Raw genomic sequence first — 17431 nt, 5'->3', positions numbered from 1 at the left:
AAAGGCATAGGGTTAAGTAGAACTTTTGGTTTGATGACTTTCCTTTCATGATATTAGGTAGTGGCGAGTCAACGTTGAAACAACATAATCCTTGGTTGCAATATGGTTTTTTCTTTTGAGATCAAAATCTTATTTAATTTGTCTTTAGATAAACAAATTTCAGGGGCGGATCTATTTAGATCTGATTGGGCGGGTAATGGTGGAGGGTGGTGTTGCAGAAGAAAACCTTTTTGCTTGGTAGGAAAAATTGTTATCAGAGTTATGCTGCTTGCTTTTTAACATTCTTTTGCAAGAAAGTGTTTTAGGCAGGGTTTGGCTTGATCACAATGAGACCTCTCTGTTAAAGGAGCATGTCATTTGCTCTCTCAGAATGTGTTAGATGGTCATTTGCCCCTATAAAATTTGATTTGGAACAATCACACTCCTTTAAGGTTTCCCTTTTCTCCTGGAGACTAATTCAAAATCAGCTTTCTACAAAGACCAACTTCATTCAGAGGGGCATCATCAATGCAGAGTCCTCTTCTTCTCTTCATGGTTGTGGAGTATAAGAAAGCTCCCAAAACTACTTACTCTTTGATTGCGCTTTTTCTGGGAGTGTTGGGTACAGTATTTTGAACTGGTTAGGCTCATCTAGTGCTTTGTCAAATAATCTCGTCCTCCATGCTCAACAATTTATTGGCCCTTTTTCTTTTAAAAAGGAACTCCGTGATTGTTTCCGAGTCATTTGGCTAGCTTGCGCTTGGATGATTTGGTCTGATCATAATAACATTATTTGGTTGCAAGGAATGTCCTCATCTCAAACCATTGACCGCGTGAAAATCCACGTTTGGTTGCATATTAAAGCCAAGCAGAAAATATTTTTTATGAACTTAATCTTTGGTGGATTGACCTCTTGGTAGTTTTTGGCTTCTTCTTCTTGTTTTTTTTTTTTTTAATGTTCTTTGGTTAAATTGTACCTTTATCTAAACTCTTGTATATTCCCTCTTTCCAAAAATAAAAACATTCATTATAAATTATTGTAATTAAAAAGGTCTTGTGAACATTCATCATGACCTACTAATTTTCATCCTAAATAAAAGAATGAGCGTGCTACGCTAACCAAAACTACCACACTCCACAGGTCACAAAATGAAGAATTGTGTCTACTATCCGAACACTGTCAAAGCAAACTTTGGCGAAGTTGTTCATACTAACCAGTCAATATAATTCTTGCATTTCGTTTTAACATTTTATTCGTAAAATCAGCATTTGCCAATGAATACATGCACAAGCAAACGGAAATTATTTACAATCCTCTCCATAATCCATCAACCCATGAGGAACTATAAAAATATTCAACTGAGTTTTCTTGTGTATTTGAAGACAAATAAAAATGTTACAGGACACTTAACAAGCCGAGTCCAGTGCCCCAAAATTAACAAGTCTTGCTCCTTTAATCACCCAAGAATATACTTTCTAGAGACTATGCTAGACAATTCTGCCAGTAAAAGCACCCAATCCCAATGATTTGGACATAAGTTACATAAAGCTTCCAATCTTTTGAGTGAAACCAACAAGTTACACAATGCACCAAAAGTCACAGAGCTAAACAAAGATACATGAAAAATACTGAAAACTGATGTATCTTTCTATTCACACTAGAACCTAACCTAAGTTAAGTTTGCGCAAAGACGGTGGGGACTTAGAGGTTACGTTTTTCATTTCCATAAATCCGTTGAAGCTCGCGTGTTGCTGCTTGAAATGATTCTGAAGACCATTGGCAAGAGTTACAAAAAGGGGATTAATGACATACCAAACAAAGCCCAAACAATAAAATTCAACATTTCCTATGCAGCCGTTAGTCTGTTTATGCTTAAAAAGGTTGGGAATTTCTTTACCTTTCCAAATGCGAAATGCTTTCTGATTTATTGGTGCACCAAAAATTGTTTGGATTGTGTCAAACAATGAACTTTCAGGGGTACTCCTCAATTCCTGTACTATTTGATAAATGGTCTTCCCATTCTCAAAATAAATGTGATTGTTTGGATGTTTTGATTTGCAACCAGCATGCTTTTCAAACTCGAAAGCATTCAGACCCTAATAATATAAAACACCAATCAATAGGTAATCTACAGGTTATAAAAAATTTGAAAACCATTATTAAGGTGTTTGGTTAGAGTGTATACCAATGGATTACTAACCTTGGCATAGTTACATGACTGACACCCACAAAGATAGGTAGTTCCTTTTATAATTCCACGAAGTTCCTGCATCCATAAAGGAACATAACTTATAAAGGAGCATTTTCAAATTGAAAAAATCGACAACAAAGACCAAAATTTACCTCCCGCGCCACCGAGACATACTTCACAGGAACACCATCTAGCATACCAGTAGATATCAAGCTCCTGACATTAGTAGGGAAGGTGTTTGGAGATTCTTTCCTTGTTGATTTGATATCTTGTTTATTCTTGGACACAGATTCAGGTTTTTTTGTTGTCACCAAAGGAGTACTTGCAACTACATCAGAATTTGATGCCTCCAACTCTTTCTCATGAGCTGTTGTTGACACATGAACTGATGATTGATTATATAACTGTTCATAGTCTGTGGCAGCCCTGCCCACAGAGATAACACCCCGTTCATCTGGGAACCCACCAAAAGAAATTATATTAGTCTCGTCTTTATTATAAGATTCAGCAATGGATAGGACTGTGTTATCTACTTTGCCATAAGGGGTGCCAAACGGTCTGATACGGGCATCCCCACTGCCATAGGCAAGTCCTATTGATCCAGATCTCGTCTCAACTTCCCCATGATAGACATGATGTAGATCACCCGTACTCTGCCTGTCAAAATTATGTTGCTCTGGAGCTTGCACATCACTAGGATTAACCTGATTTACTTTGACTTTCTTGATTCCCCCAAAATTCATACATGGTTCAGAATCTTCAGTAGAATGAGATATAGACAAGCCAAAAGATGCACCATCTCCATAATGATTGGCGATCATCTTTGATCTCACATCAGAACCATCGCCCGAAACGTAGGTATTTTTTTCAGTGAAATTGACAGGCCTGGTTTCAGACCCAAATAATCGATCAATTAATTGATTTTGGTGGCTTGGGTCTGAATGAAAATTGTGATTGTTCTCCCATGGAGTAAAATTTACATTTGAAAATCCTGAACTAGATCTTTCATTTGCATCTTCTATTGCTTGCTTCTTGTTTGGCAAAAAATCCCCTTCAGTTGCATCAATTAACCATTGATGAGGTCGTTTTGGTTCAATTTTGGAAGGATTATCAAATGCCGGCTCTCTGTCACTAACATGCCCAGATCCTTTGACCATCCAGAATCCCTTGTTTTGTAAAGACTGCAAGAAAAGTAAATAAATCAACAATGCTTCATATACAATAGTACATCTAAAATAAGTTTATTTCTTTATTTCATTTAATCATTCCAACTGACATAGGATAAAGGAGGATAATTTTTTAAAAAAAAAAAAAAAAGCAACTTGGTGCTATAAGTTTCCCGACATGGCAGAGTATAGGGGGGAAGGGCGACCTATTATTGCATTGTATAAAATACAAGGGGAGGAGGGGTTAATTAAAATTAAACCATTGCGTGAATTTCACAAGTGATTCTTTTTTTAGATGTTCTTGGGTTACCTTACTAATTTGGATAGGTGAAGTCCTCAATGATTGCTCCCTCAAGTTCCATAATGCCCTATGGGCTATAGAAGAAGGGTTTGGTTTGGTGAGTATAAAATGGGATAAAACTCATTCATTTTGGTTATATGATTTTCCACATTTCCTTTGGTAAATTCCAGAGTCTCAACCTATTGAATCCTAGTTGTATGGTAGAACGTTACCTGCCCCTTTTATTTTCTCTTCCACGCTTCTATTACATTTCTAACAGTATTAGAATTTCAAAAACAAAACTAGTATTAGAACTTTGTACACCCTTGATGTGGATGAAACCCCCTTTTCTTTTCTCTTACATGCTTCTATTACATTTCCACTAGTATTAGAATTTCAAAAACAAAACTAGTATTAGAACTTTGTTCACCCTTGACGTGGGTGAAGTGCTCTTTTGCATGGTCTAATGTGGTTGATGCAAGAGCACAGATGAAAATCTGATAAAAATCTAATAATGTATGCCAAATGACATATGACTGTGACAATTTAATAGATAGAAAAAGAAGCAGAAAAGAAGATAAACTTAAGGTTTGATTGTGTCACACAACTAGGTTGATTACAAGTTGCTAAAATCTCGTAGACTAAACATTTTTTTTTTTGAAGAAGCTAAACTAGCCCCCTCAAATTGGCACTAGAGAGAATCGAACCTGAGACCTTGAGGAGGAGCACACTCCCAGGTCCCAAGCCAATAACACTAAACATTAAATCTAAAAAAGGGATTAAAATGATTTAAATATATCACCTATGATTTATCCCTCAAATTTGAGCCTCCTCATCAATTAAGAAATTCATACGCTTCCTAACTAGCTCATTTAAATTAGCTTTTGATGTAAATCCTTTCTTTTCTCACAATCCATTTTCCTTTAAGCCCTTGTTTAAATTGTTTATCCAAACAGAAGCATAATATCTTAATGATTTAGAATTTATAATATATATTTTATCCAATTACATGAAGCCTGTCATACCCTTAATGATATGCATTTGACTCCTCTAAAGTAAAGGGTCTAATTTAGAAGAAGAAGAAGAAGTGAATGATACCAACTGTCAATCAGAAAGTCAAGGGTTTGGATACAAATCTATAGTTTGTTCTACGTATACATGTGTGTTATCATATCAACGGTTGATTTCCTCACCAACGATTGAGATCCCTCAAATTTTACTCTAAAAAATCCTCAAAATTAAATCGTAGAATGTGAATGCCCCATCTAACTTTTGTCTCGCCTATACTTTATAACCGCCTAATTCTCAACACTGCCCCAAAAGGAAAAAATGAAGCATCATATTCATGAGCTCCTCGATTCCAATTTCAGATAACAAACATAGCCCAACATATTAACATTAACACAAGAGTGAAGACCCACTTCGGTCCCTCACAATTTTTTCGCAGACCAATTCAGTCCATGACAAAAAATAAACCCAAATTAGTCCTCTGACATAGGAACTAATTTGTCTCCATTATTAAAATGTCAGAGACTAATTTGGGTTTATTTGTTGTCAGAGACCCGAATTGGGCTACAAGAAAATTGTGAAGGGCCGAATTGGGTCTACACTCTTAACATAACTAACAATATTGACTTTGACCTATTTGCTGTAGAGATTTAGCTCATCATAGAGAAACACAGGAAGTACAATACACATAATCAACAAAAAGAGCGAACAAAACAGTAACTAACTGACATAACTACAAATATTTAAATACCATTTGATTCAACTTTTGCAGGTGAAAAATATTCCCGAAAAATCCACTGTAGATTTGTTCTTCACTTCAAGTTATAAACTTTCTAAGGTCCTGCAAAAACGAAACAACATAGGAAAAAGCGAAAAATTAAATTAATTATATAAATTAAGTAATTAAGAAGAATGAATTAGTGGTCACATTAGATTAATATTATTATACTTATTATAAACAAGAAAAAATCTGATACTACATACCAAGCAATGAAATTGAATACACCAAACAAAATTCATATAATTCAAATAAAAATTAAAAATTCAATATTATAATAGCTAATATTTGAGCTCAAGAATTGTCAGTAAGCGGTTACCTTAGAAAATGGTGAAAAAAATTGATAGCATTATAGAAGCGGGAAGGTTACACGATCTGTACCATCGGAGATGATCGGAACCCTAACCGGAGATTTTTACGACGGCGGAGAAAGCAGAACGAAAGAGAGAGGAATAGGGTATGTGAGGAGCACTCGATTTTTTCCTCATCTAGGTGGTAATAGGATATGAACCTCAATTGAGGAAATCTCGTGGTTGGGTTTCTCGATCATTTACACGTGTGTTTCTTTGATGAATCTGAGCCCTCCGTTTTCCGGAGAAGTAATTGGTTGGTGATTTTTTTTTTTTTTTTTTTTTTTTTTTTGTCACGTAGCCTAATGGCTAGAATTCACTTTGTAAGGTGAATAAGTGGGGTGTCTGGGGGTTCGAACCCCGATCCTACATATAATAATACATTGTCCTACCAAGCTATGCTCACGGGACTAGCTGGTTGGTATTGGAGAAACTATTACTGCATGGAGATTTAGAAGAAATGTCCACATAAATTGAATTTTTTATTTTGATGATGATAAAAAGTTTAGACGAGTTTCCTAAAAAAAAAAAGAAGTTTTAGACGAGTTAGATGATGTAATTTACCAAAACTATGGTGTTGTATTACCATATACGAGGTTATCACGTCAATAGTGAGACTCGAACTCAGATCTTTGTAGAAGTTTATTTGGTCTTTATCAGTTAGACAAACCTATATTGGATACAGAAATGAAATTTAATGAATTATGTGTCTGTTCTTAATGAATTTCGCTTAAGAAAAATTGTCCGAAAGAAGCTCTGTAAAAGAGATAAAATGATATTCCAACTTTTATGACCTCATTCGCGAGATCTTTAGGTTGTATTTTAATAATAACGATAGATTTGATTGTTGTTGTTATATCTTATAAATGCAGATGTTTGAGCTCGTTGAGACAGTAGGGATATTAATTCAAATTACATTGGCGGTACAATTAGTTGCAGCTTTGTCATCTCGTTTGTTCACCGTAAAACATGTATGTTTAGGTACAAGTTTGGTTCTTTCCGGCGCCGCCTTGTGGTGACTGGCGTGGCTTCATTCAAGATTTGTTTGTTGGTTCATTGTGTCGTTCCAATGGTGGTTCATGCTTCCATATTTGTTCTTGTTCGGTTTCTGAAAAATTCGATTTCAATACGGGCCTTCTCAGTTTTGATCCATATTTGGTCTCTTAAAACCATCGTCGGCGCCGCCCCCGCGGTTAGTTTCTTTTCAAATTGTCATCGTTTACCTTTTGAGTTTGATCTAAGTGTGGCGTTGTTGAGTTCGATCTAAGTGTGGCGTGTAACACCCCGTTTTCCCAACGTAAAAATTTCATTTAATTAATCAGAGTATTCATATAAACGGAATGTCACATTCTTTTCTTAAAATCATAAACTGAATAAATAACTATTTATCTTTTAAAATTCAATAACAAAATCTTTAATACTTCGCAGCGGAATTTATTCAATAACTAAAACAGTCTTTGGCACGAAGGCCTCTTCATAAATGTCTCATAAAAATCCAATCTAAACATAGTCATAAATCTTCAAAAACAATACATAAGGAATAGAAAAGCAATAACAAAGTTCTCATCCCATTACGTATCAGAGCACCTAAGACACACGAGAGAGAAAGCTCACGCGACATCAACTATTCTTGGTTACCTGCAAGTTACTCATACGAAGATCAACATTTCCAAGCAGAAGGGATGAGATTTCACAAAACAATAATATTAAGCATATAATTCAACAATTATATTTAACAACCTAAAATCATCATAATATTCATCATAGACATTAATATATCGTATATCACATCTTTAATAGTTCATATAAAGAATCACAGCTTCAACAACTTGGTAACTTAAACATCTTTGACTCGATAAATGCGACTCCAACTCGACTATGCAACTTAGACCTCTTATATAAATGTGGTACCAATACGGGGCATCAAGCCCCAATCGCTATTTGAGTATTATTATACTTCCAGGGCATCAAGCCCCAATCGCTATTTTGAGCTAATGCTCCAACGTGGTGAGTACAAAGCTCCAGGGCATCAAGCCCCCAACAATGAATGCTAATGCATGGACTCGACCTCTTAAACAACTTAACTCGACAACCTCTTATATTAATCCAATAATTTGGAACATCTTCAACAACTTAGAACGACTCATGCAGCTTAGTTAAATAACAACAGCAACATAGGCAGTATACAAAATCAGCATGACATAAATATATCAATTGCAATTCAACAACATCTTAAATATTCAAATAATTCTCAAGTAATGCATAAAACATTATATCACATCATAATCAACAACAACAGATCTTAAAAAGCTTCAGAGATTATAGTTAACCTCTTCATTAAGTCTTAATGCTACCCAAAGGTTTAATCCTCAACAACTCGTGCAACAAAGGTTGCAAAATCTAACAAGTCACTCTGTTTCTGGGTCACCCGCGAGGCGAGAGCCTCTGCTCGCCGTGGCGAGTTCAGGTGTTCGCCATGGCGAGCTGCAACGTGCAACTCGCGAGGCGGGGAAAGGTTACTCGCGTGGCGAGCGATGAAGTTCATCACTCGCCGTGGCGAGGATCATAGCTCGGGAGGCGAGCGATGAATGTCGCTACGAGCAGAAGTGCAGTTTCACCTAAAAATCATCAACTCTCATGGTTTTAAGCCTAATCTCGATTCCAAAATTCATCATAAACATTATCTAAGGTCTAGGAACAATTTCTACGTCATTCTAACAAGTTTTCACCGTTTAATCATCAATTCTATCAATTTGACCTAATTTCCGATTCCTCTTAAACTCATCATAATTCATGTTAAATGTAACCGTTGATTCATAGACTTAATAGAATTGCAAAGTTAGTCTCACCCTTATCTTAGAATATAAAAATCGCAGCTTCCTAGATCTCTCTCTCTTCTCTTGGCTTTTTCTCCCTTTTCTCCAAAAATTGATCGTACGTTATGTTTTCTCTAAACTAGGTCTCTCCTATTTATAAAAATCTTTAACCTGCTTATTTTTCTCTTATATCCAAATCTTAATATTCTATTCTAATATATATATATATATATATATATATATATATATATATATATATATATATATAATATTTCTATAACAAATAACAAATATATCTCTATAACATATATATGTTTCCACACTAAATAATCATATATTTCTACAACAAATTATATATACTTCTACAACAAATAACATATATTTCTACAACAAATCATATATATTTCTATAACAAATTATATATATTTCTACAACAAATCATATATATATTATACTAATAAATACCAACATATAACATAAAAAAATACCACTCATCAAAATAAATCATATAAATCATACAAATCATATAAGTATATTCTAAACTCATTAAAATAATCAAATAATTAAAGAGGGCGTTACATGGCATTGCTGGGTTTTCAATCTCTTTTTTTACCCATTAGGGTTGGTTCTAAAAAGTGTAGATTGTCACTTATTGTATTGCCCTCTTATGAGTTGTTATTATACTTTTGTTTGATCTCACTGGATTTGGTTTACGTCCCCGGTCTTATACTTTTATTTTTATTTAAACTATTTTCTTTTTGCTTAAAAAAATTGGTAGGAACATTGCATAACATATGAGTTTAGATCTGCTCCAGTTTTCCATTTTGTTTTGTCGATGTGTGACACATGGCTAAATAAAATTCTTCGGCTCAAATTAAAAAAGAAAAATCAGAACAACGTTCCTCTTCTTCTCAACGACTGATTCTTTTTTCTCCCTTTCTTTTCCATCACATTTTGTCACCTTTTTTAAGGGGAATCACATATATCGGTTAAACACAAAGGAAAACTGAAGCAGATGGGAACTCTAGTAGATCCTAACACTATGGCGAGGGTTTGAAAAATTATATAGTTTTTTAAAATCATAATATTAATTTTTTAAAATTAAAATATGAAATATTTTTTAAATTATATAATATGAAAAATTATAATGTTAAAAAATGTAATTGTCAGTATTTTCGAAATTTTTTGAATATATAATTTTCAGATTGTTTTTCAAAAAAATTAATTTTAACTTTCAAAAGTATATTTTAAGATTTTTTTCAAAATTTCTAGATTATATAATTTCAATTTTTGAAAATTAAATAATATGAATATTTTTCATATTTTTATTTTCAAAAATAATTTTCAAAATTTTTAGAATGTTTTTTTTAAATAACTAAAAAGCTATGTCAGCGCCACGTGGCAAAAGTTGAATAATCAGTAACTACCACATGTCCAAAACACTGCCAAATCACCTCAAAAGCGTGTTTGTGGACTTTCTTAAAAGATAGAATATTTCGTATGGGTCATTTTAAATAAAAAATCGTAAAGACCAAAAGTCAAACGAGCCTTATTTGCAGAGACCAATTGCATATTTAATTTTTTTTCAATGTTTTCATTTGTTACTACTACTTGAGAGTGTAATTATTTTATGGAAAATCTGAAATATTATTAATGGAAGACAAGGATAAAATTGCCAAAACATAACCTTAAACTATCAAAACGACATGTAAAGTGAAACAACTTTTTTCTTCCAAAATCAACATATATCAAGGAATGGAGGAAGTAGTTGACTGAGGTCATCAAGTGACTCAGTTTGAGTTTTACATTGAAAATAATTTCTTTTATTTTCTTTCAAAAAATAAAAGAAATTATTGTTTTAAATGTAAAAAAATATTACTTTTCTTGGTTTATTTATTCAATATTTGTATTTATTAAAACAACAAATACTAGACATATTTAGATATTTGTAAATCATCATTCTTTAACAACAATCTTTAAAGATTTTCGAATTCATGTTTTCAAATATTTATATTTTATAATTTATTTATTTATTTTTATTTTTTTTGGTTACATATTTTTATTTTATCATGATACAAATACAATAAGAAATATATATTTATTTATTCATCAAATTTTTGATGCCATTGTTCAAAATAATAAGAAATGTCAACATCATAAAGTGTATTTTAATTTATTCATCAAATTCAAGTTTCCTTCAAAACCTGCATGGATCAATAGTGGGGGATAAGAAAAGGATTACTCTCTCAATAATTATGTTTTAATAAATATATAATAAATTACATATTTATATCTACAAGTAAGAAACTCTCAATATAATTTTCTTACAAGAAAATATATTTATTTTGGTAACGTCAACCCGTGTATGGCGTGGGTCTTTTAATCATATATAATTTCAAAAGCTAAAGTAGCACTAATAATGAGAGGTATCCATATTATCTCGGATGACATTACATCCATTTGAGAGAATCTATAGAGAGAAAAAAAATATACAATTAGGTTTGCTTCAAATATTAAAAACAAATATTATTTAACCATGGAAATTCTAACATTTTGTTTCAAATATGTTCGATTATTATATTGTCGTGAATTTATGCACAATCTTATATAGGGATGTTAGTTTTCTCTCATGAGTGGGGACCCCATTGATATCACCCCATTTGTAGTTTGTGATTGATGAACCTGATTGCACTAATATGATATCCAAGTATTTATTTTATTGTATCCATTTAGACTTGAATTAAGTAGGTTCAACATACATCAACAACTACTATTGGGAATAAGTTAGGTCGGTCTACAAGGGCCTACGGCCTAGCCTGTTTAAGCCTGATCTGACTTGTTTACGAAAAAGGTCAAACTTGGGCTTTTGAAAAAGCATATTTAAGTAAATAGAGCATGCTTAGGCTATCAAAAAAAAAATCTATGAAGCCTGATAGGTCAGCCTATTTATGCATATTATTAAAATTTTATTTATATTAGAATAAAAATCAAGAAAAAAACTCAAATTATGAACTTTTTAAATAGGCTTTGAGGCCTTATAGTGAAATAGGCTTTTTAAGGCCTTATAGCAATAGACATGTCTTACGATGAAATAGGCTTTAAGGCCAATTTGGCCTATTTAGAAGTAGACAAAATTGAATGTTTAATGATTTTAATATGAAGTAGGCCTTTAAATAGACTTTCAGACCAGACTTTTAAATAGGTTCGGCGAAGCCATAAAAATAGGCCTATGAAAGGTCATAGACCAAGCTCAAGTTTGCAAAAAAAATCGTAGGCCAGGCTCAGACCTATCAAAGCTGACTTGTTCTCATCCCTATCAACAACCTACAACGACCGCAACACCATATGCATCTAACTTGTTTTTGTGTAACAATGCAACAACAATAAGGAACATCAATTGCATAGTAAGAAACAAAATTGAAATTTGCAGCAACGAAGAAGGGTTTAGAGGATCATACTTTGAAAGCACGATTGTTTCATGCAATGAGAATGTTAAAAAATATGATTTTTCCTAGTGTGATTTTCACTCTAGAGGAAAATCACAATTGTCAAATATTTTTCATTCTCAAGGCATGAAACAATCGTGGCTTCCTAGTACAAACCAATAACTCTTTCTTTATCGTTGCATACTTTCACTTTATCTCCTTTGTAATCAATGTTCCTTACTGCAGCGCACTATTACACAAGAACAAGCTAGAGCTTAAATGAGAAAGAGAGATATAAAATGAAGTTGTGTATTTGAATTTTGTTTCAATACAAAGTAACACATAACTTATATAGTTGGTTGAGGTGATCAAGTAACTTAGTTTGAATATGACATTTAAAATGAGATTTTCTTTAATCAGGTATTCAATAAAAGAAATTTATTGTTTTAAATGTAATAAAAATATTACTTTTCCTGATTTATTTAGTCAATATTTGTTTTTATTATAACAACAAATATTATACATATTTGAATGTTTGTAAATCATTATTCTTTAACTACAATCTTCAAAGATTTTCAAAACTAAATATGTAATCTATAATTTGTTTTTATTTTTATTTTAATTTTATTATTATACAAGTATAAATATAATATTGATTATTGTAAATTTCCAATGACATTGTTCAAAATAATAAGAAATTTCAATAGCATAAAAGTTTTCACTTAATCATATATAATTTAAAATGTTAAAATATGCACTAAAAAGGAGATGTACCCATATTTAATATTCGGATATGTCTCGAATGATATTACATAAAGTTGAAAGAATCTATTGAAAAAAAATATATATATACAAATAGGTAAAATTTCTCCAAATGTTAAAAAAATAGTCATTTAACACGGTAATTCTAACATTTTGTTTCAAATTTGTTCGCGTATTAGATTAAGAGAAATGATATTTGAACAACCATTTTTTACAACTTTTGTGACAACTTTCTCTCTCTTACTCACATTATCTTTTTACTTTATCTCTCTATTGCTTTGGTTTTTGTGCCACTACCTCATTTCCTTTGTAAGATTTTGGTTGTCACAAAAGTTGTCACATATATGGATGTTCAAATAACACAACTCTTAAATTAATCAGGAACTTAGATACAACCCTATATAGGGATGCCAATTTTCTCCTATGAATGGGGGACCCCTAATAATAACCTCATATGTAGGGGGTTAAACTCAATAATGATTTATAATTATCCGATTTTGTATTTATTTTTGAATATGAAATGCAGTTATTTTTGAATTGGAAATAAAGTATCAAGTATTCAACTATTTATTTATATGCAAATATTCCTTAAAGAGATTCCAACAATATATCAAATGCTACAACCTCGGAATTACAATATGGAATCTCCTAAATCCAAACATAATCATAGTTGGAAGAAATTGCAAATTTTGCTAAATAACATTCAACTTGATTAGCGACACACATTACTTGAGAACAACATTGTCGTTAAAATTGGAGCTTATCTTGATGTGATTAGCATAATTATTGTTTCCAAATAGGACGATGCCGTAAGATATCATTGATATCTATGATGACGTAGTCGAAGTCTAATTCTCCTACTAATTTTAAGAACATCTCTTTTGTGAATTCCAATCATTTCAACAACGTCGTTTCCTCTACAATATTTAAACCAAGTAGGATCAACATACACCAATAACCTACAACGGCCACAATACAACATGTGTATAACTTTTTCTTGTGTAACAATGCGCCTATGGTAAGGAAGTTGATTACAAAGAAGTAGACAAAGTTGAAGTATGTAGCAAAGAAGAAATATTTGTAGGTTCGTACTACAAAGCCACGATTGTTTCGTGCCTTGAGAATGAAAATATATGAGTTTTCCTAGTGAGATTTTCCCTTTAGAGGAAAACCACAATTGTAATATATTTTTTCATTCTTAAGGCATGAAACAATCGTGGTTCGTAGTACAAACCAACAAACCCTTCTTTGCTGCATACTTCCACTTCGTCTCCTTCTTTGTAATCAATGTTCCTTAGCGTAGGCGCATTGTTATACAATAACAAACTAAAACCTAAATGAGAAAGAGATAGAAATAGAAGTTGTTTTTGTTTTGTGTGAATAAAAAGTAACATATAACGTTCTTATATAGTTGGTGAAGGTGATCAGGTGACTCAATTTGAATTTGAGATTGAAAACAAGATTTTTCTTAATCAAGTATTCAATAAAAGAAGTTTATTGTTTTAAATGTAATTTTTTTTTTTTACTTTACTAGGTTTAATTAGTCAATATTTATTTTTATTACAACAACAATTAATCGACATATTTGGATATTTGTAAATCATTATTCTTAAACAGCCATGTTCAAATATGTATATTTTCAATAAAAGAAGTTTATTGCTTTAAATGTAAAAAAGTTATTACTTTTTGTTGGTTTATTTAGTCAATATTTATTTTTATTATAACAACAAATACTAGACATATTTGGATATTTGTGAATCATTGTTCTTCAACAACAATCTTCAAAAAAATTCAAAACTGAGTTTTCAAATATGTATATTTTAAATTTATTTTTATTTTATCAAGATACAAGTATTATTATAAGAAGTTTTCATAAAAAATTACTGTTTATGACCCTTAAAGAGTATCCCGAAACACTCGTTAACATTTTCCTAAATATAAAACTCATAAATGAAAATTTACAATGACATTGTTCAAAATAATAAGAAATGTCAATACCATAAAGTATTGTGTGATTTGTTCATAAATTGAAGTTTCCTTAAAAAATTGCATGTATCAAGAGTGGGGGGAAAAGAAAAGGACTAAATCTTTGTCAAAAAAAAAAAAAAAAGGACTGTTCACTCAAAAACTACAAATTATCTTATGGTCAAACTCCGGATTACCAGACTTCCTTCCATGGAAACCAAAGGGTTAAAAAAAAAAGGATATGATAAATAAATAATAAATGATGTACCAAAAAATTAACAATAAATGAGAGTACGATGATATTTTAGTTTGGAAAACGATTGGTGTACTCCCAAAAGCATTTAACACCTTAAGCGAGAAAGAGATAAAAAGAATGATGTGATATATGTGATAGATGTGATATATTGTTAACATGATAGAAAGAAATATATAGATAAAATGAGGTGTTGAATAGGTGTATGAAAAGTAAGTGTGTAAAAATATCATTGCTATAAAAAATTATTTTACATTAAAAATTAACATAAGTAATTGGCAGTGTCTTTGGAGAGATTTAAATGCAAATCTCTTTACAAGTGTTTTATAAACAACATTAAGGTCTTTACTCTCTTGAACTAGAACCCCATTCTCCCACCTTAAACTTTTGTTTAAAAAGTAAAATAAAATAATACTAAGCAACACACACGAATAATCCTTGCTTGTGTTTGTCAGAACCCCACATTAATTTGATCCCTGAATGATTCTATAGATCTCCAATTTAGCTTTAGTGTCATATGTGCCAGCATCAAGGTTACAAAATGCCACCTCTTAAATTATGCTCTTGGCTTTGTAGCGTGTTCTCATCTAAGGACTAAGGTCGTGAAAATTTTCCCCAATAGGATCCACTACTGCCTGCATGATGCAAGACCATACCGTAATTTTTCTCATAATCTTGTCACACAGTAATGGAAGATTCCAAGGCCAATTACAACAAAACAATTGGGGAGACCTTCAATTTTTCAAATTTGGATGTGATTGCATTCATTTTCATAAGGACATTTCAGTTGAGTAGTAGTAGTTACAGCCCAATCAAATGAATCACCAGTAGTGGGGACCAATAAATCATGATATCATAGTCTAGTCAATGTCACAGTTACTTGATCACATAAACACATAAATTGTGTTGCCATTGGTGAATATAAATGTGCAGATTTTGTAATCATTTTCTTGCTTAAAAAGTAAACATATGTGCTTAAATATATTTTTCCAGATAAAAAACGTAGATTGCAAGTAATCTAAATTCTTAGAAGGACACCGCTGATAACCTGCCAAACTATTGAATTATGAAATTACTAATGGTGTTTGGTAACAATTTCTCTTTGAGCGAAGTGTTACAAATCATTTAACCAATGTAAGGAAGAATATAGAAAAATTGTTGTGACTGCAAGTCTGTAACACAACGAAGAGAGAAGTTTCATGCTCTCATGTAGGTTTCCTGTAAAAGCTTTTCTTATTTTTCAAAACTTTACTTCTAAAAGTAAGATTTGAGTATAACAAAAAACTATCAGATTAATATATAGTTTGGATTATCATTCTGGAAGGACTGAAAATTGAAATGGCATTCACTAGGCAAATAAATTTTCTCTCACTATCACTAAAATAAAAGCGTTGGAAGATTGGTTCTATGTTAAGTGCCGGTTTGGTTTGGCGTTTTCTGCCAACAGTCGCACATCTCCCACCCTTCAACGTGGTTTCTTCATTTTGTAGGATTTTGGTTCTCTTTTATAAAACCGATTCATTCTTTTAGAATCAATTCCATGAGAAGTTTCAAATCCTAGCTTTCATATAGAGCGTCAAATCAATTCTTCCTTAAATATTTTGGTTGGTAGTTAGATAACTCATTTTCTCTATTCTTTTCTTTCACCTCCATCTCTCTCTTTTCCCTAAGATTTGTCTCTTGCACAACTCACTTCAGTCTCTTTTCTGTCTCTACATTTTTTAATGTACTCTGACTCTACTGTTTTTTTACAAGATGCTTCCGGCAAAACCAAACAGTAAAAAAAATCAATTTCTAAGCATCTTGTAAAAATAGTTGCCGGAACTATTTTAATAATCAAAATCAATTTCCGCCACAGCAAAACCAAACACATACCAAAGGATGAAAATCAAAACCTTAAATCAATTCTTGAAACCATTAAGATAACTTTGATGATAGAAAACAAATGTACTAGAACAACTGAAAATTATATTATGTTTTATTTGCGAATAAACCCAGAAAAACGGCTACAGAAACTTTTCAGTTTACAAAAGAGGAATCAAACTAGACTAATTTGGAAGCATGCAACTTGTTAAGCAATTGATTAATGTAGGCATATGAGAAAAACATTTGCTCAGACCCAACTAAGAGTGTCAGTGGATAGGAATATATTAGTGTTACCGAAAAACTCATTCAATTCAATACTTTTATTTCCTGATCAGATGAAAATAAATTGATTAATATCTAAACAAATCTCATTTCTCATCTTTCAAAGTCAAAGAATAACAGTGAAATAGTCTATAATAAATTAAAAAGAAATTACCACTTTAACATATTTCATATCTTTCAAAGTCAAAGAAAGAGTGAAAAAGTCTATTATTGATTAAAAAGAAATTACTAGTTTATCATACCGTGGTCAAGACATTTGATTGTTAAATACTACTACTACCACAGTGCTTTAGCTTTTGAGACTATCCA

At 31.8% G+C, this 17431-nt stretch overlaps 1 protein-coding gene across 1 annotated transcript; it reads right to left on the bottom strand.

The window, feature by feature from the left end:
* Positions 1–1206: 1206 nt before the first annotated feature.
* Positions 1207–5910, bottom strand: LOC11410178 (uncharacterized). The gene is made up of 6 exons (XM_003606574.4): positions 5723–5910; positions 5377–5466; positions 2324–3352; positions 2181–2246; positions 1878–2076; positions 1207–1746 (listed from the first exon to the last, which is right to left on the bottom strand). Exons 2-6 carry the CDS (start codon positions 5377–5379, stop codon positions 1682–1684), a joined length of 1362 nt encoding a protein of 453 aa, XP_003606622.2. The 5' UTR covers positions 5380–5466; positions 5723–5910; the 3' UTR covers positions 1207–1681.
* Between the last annotated feature and the right edge of the window lie 11521 nt (positions 5911–17431).

The sequence above is a fragment of the Medicago truncatula genome, chromosome 4 (genome assembly GCF_003473485.1).
Source record: "Medicago truncatula cultivar Jemalong A17 chromosome 4, MtrunA17r5.0-ANR, whole genome shotgun sequence".
NCBI lineage: Eukaryota > Viridiplantae > Streptophyta > Magnoliopsida > Fabales > Fabaceae > Medicago > Medicago truncatula.
The sequence above is the reverse complement of the archived record's forward strand: the minus strand, read 5'-3'. Positions and strand labels throughout refer to the sequence as shown.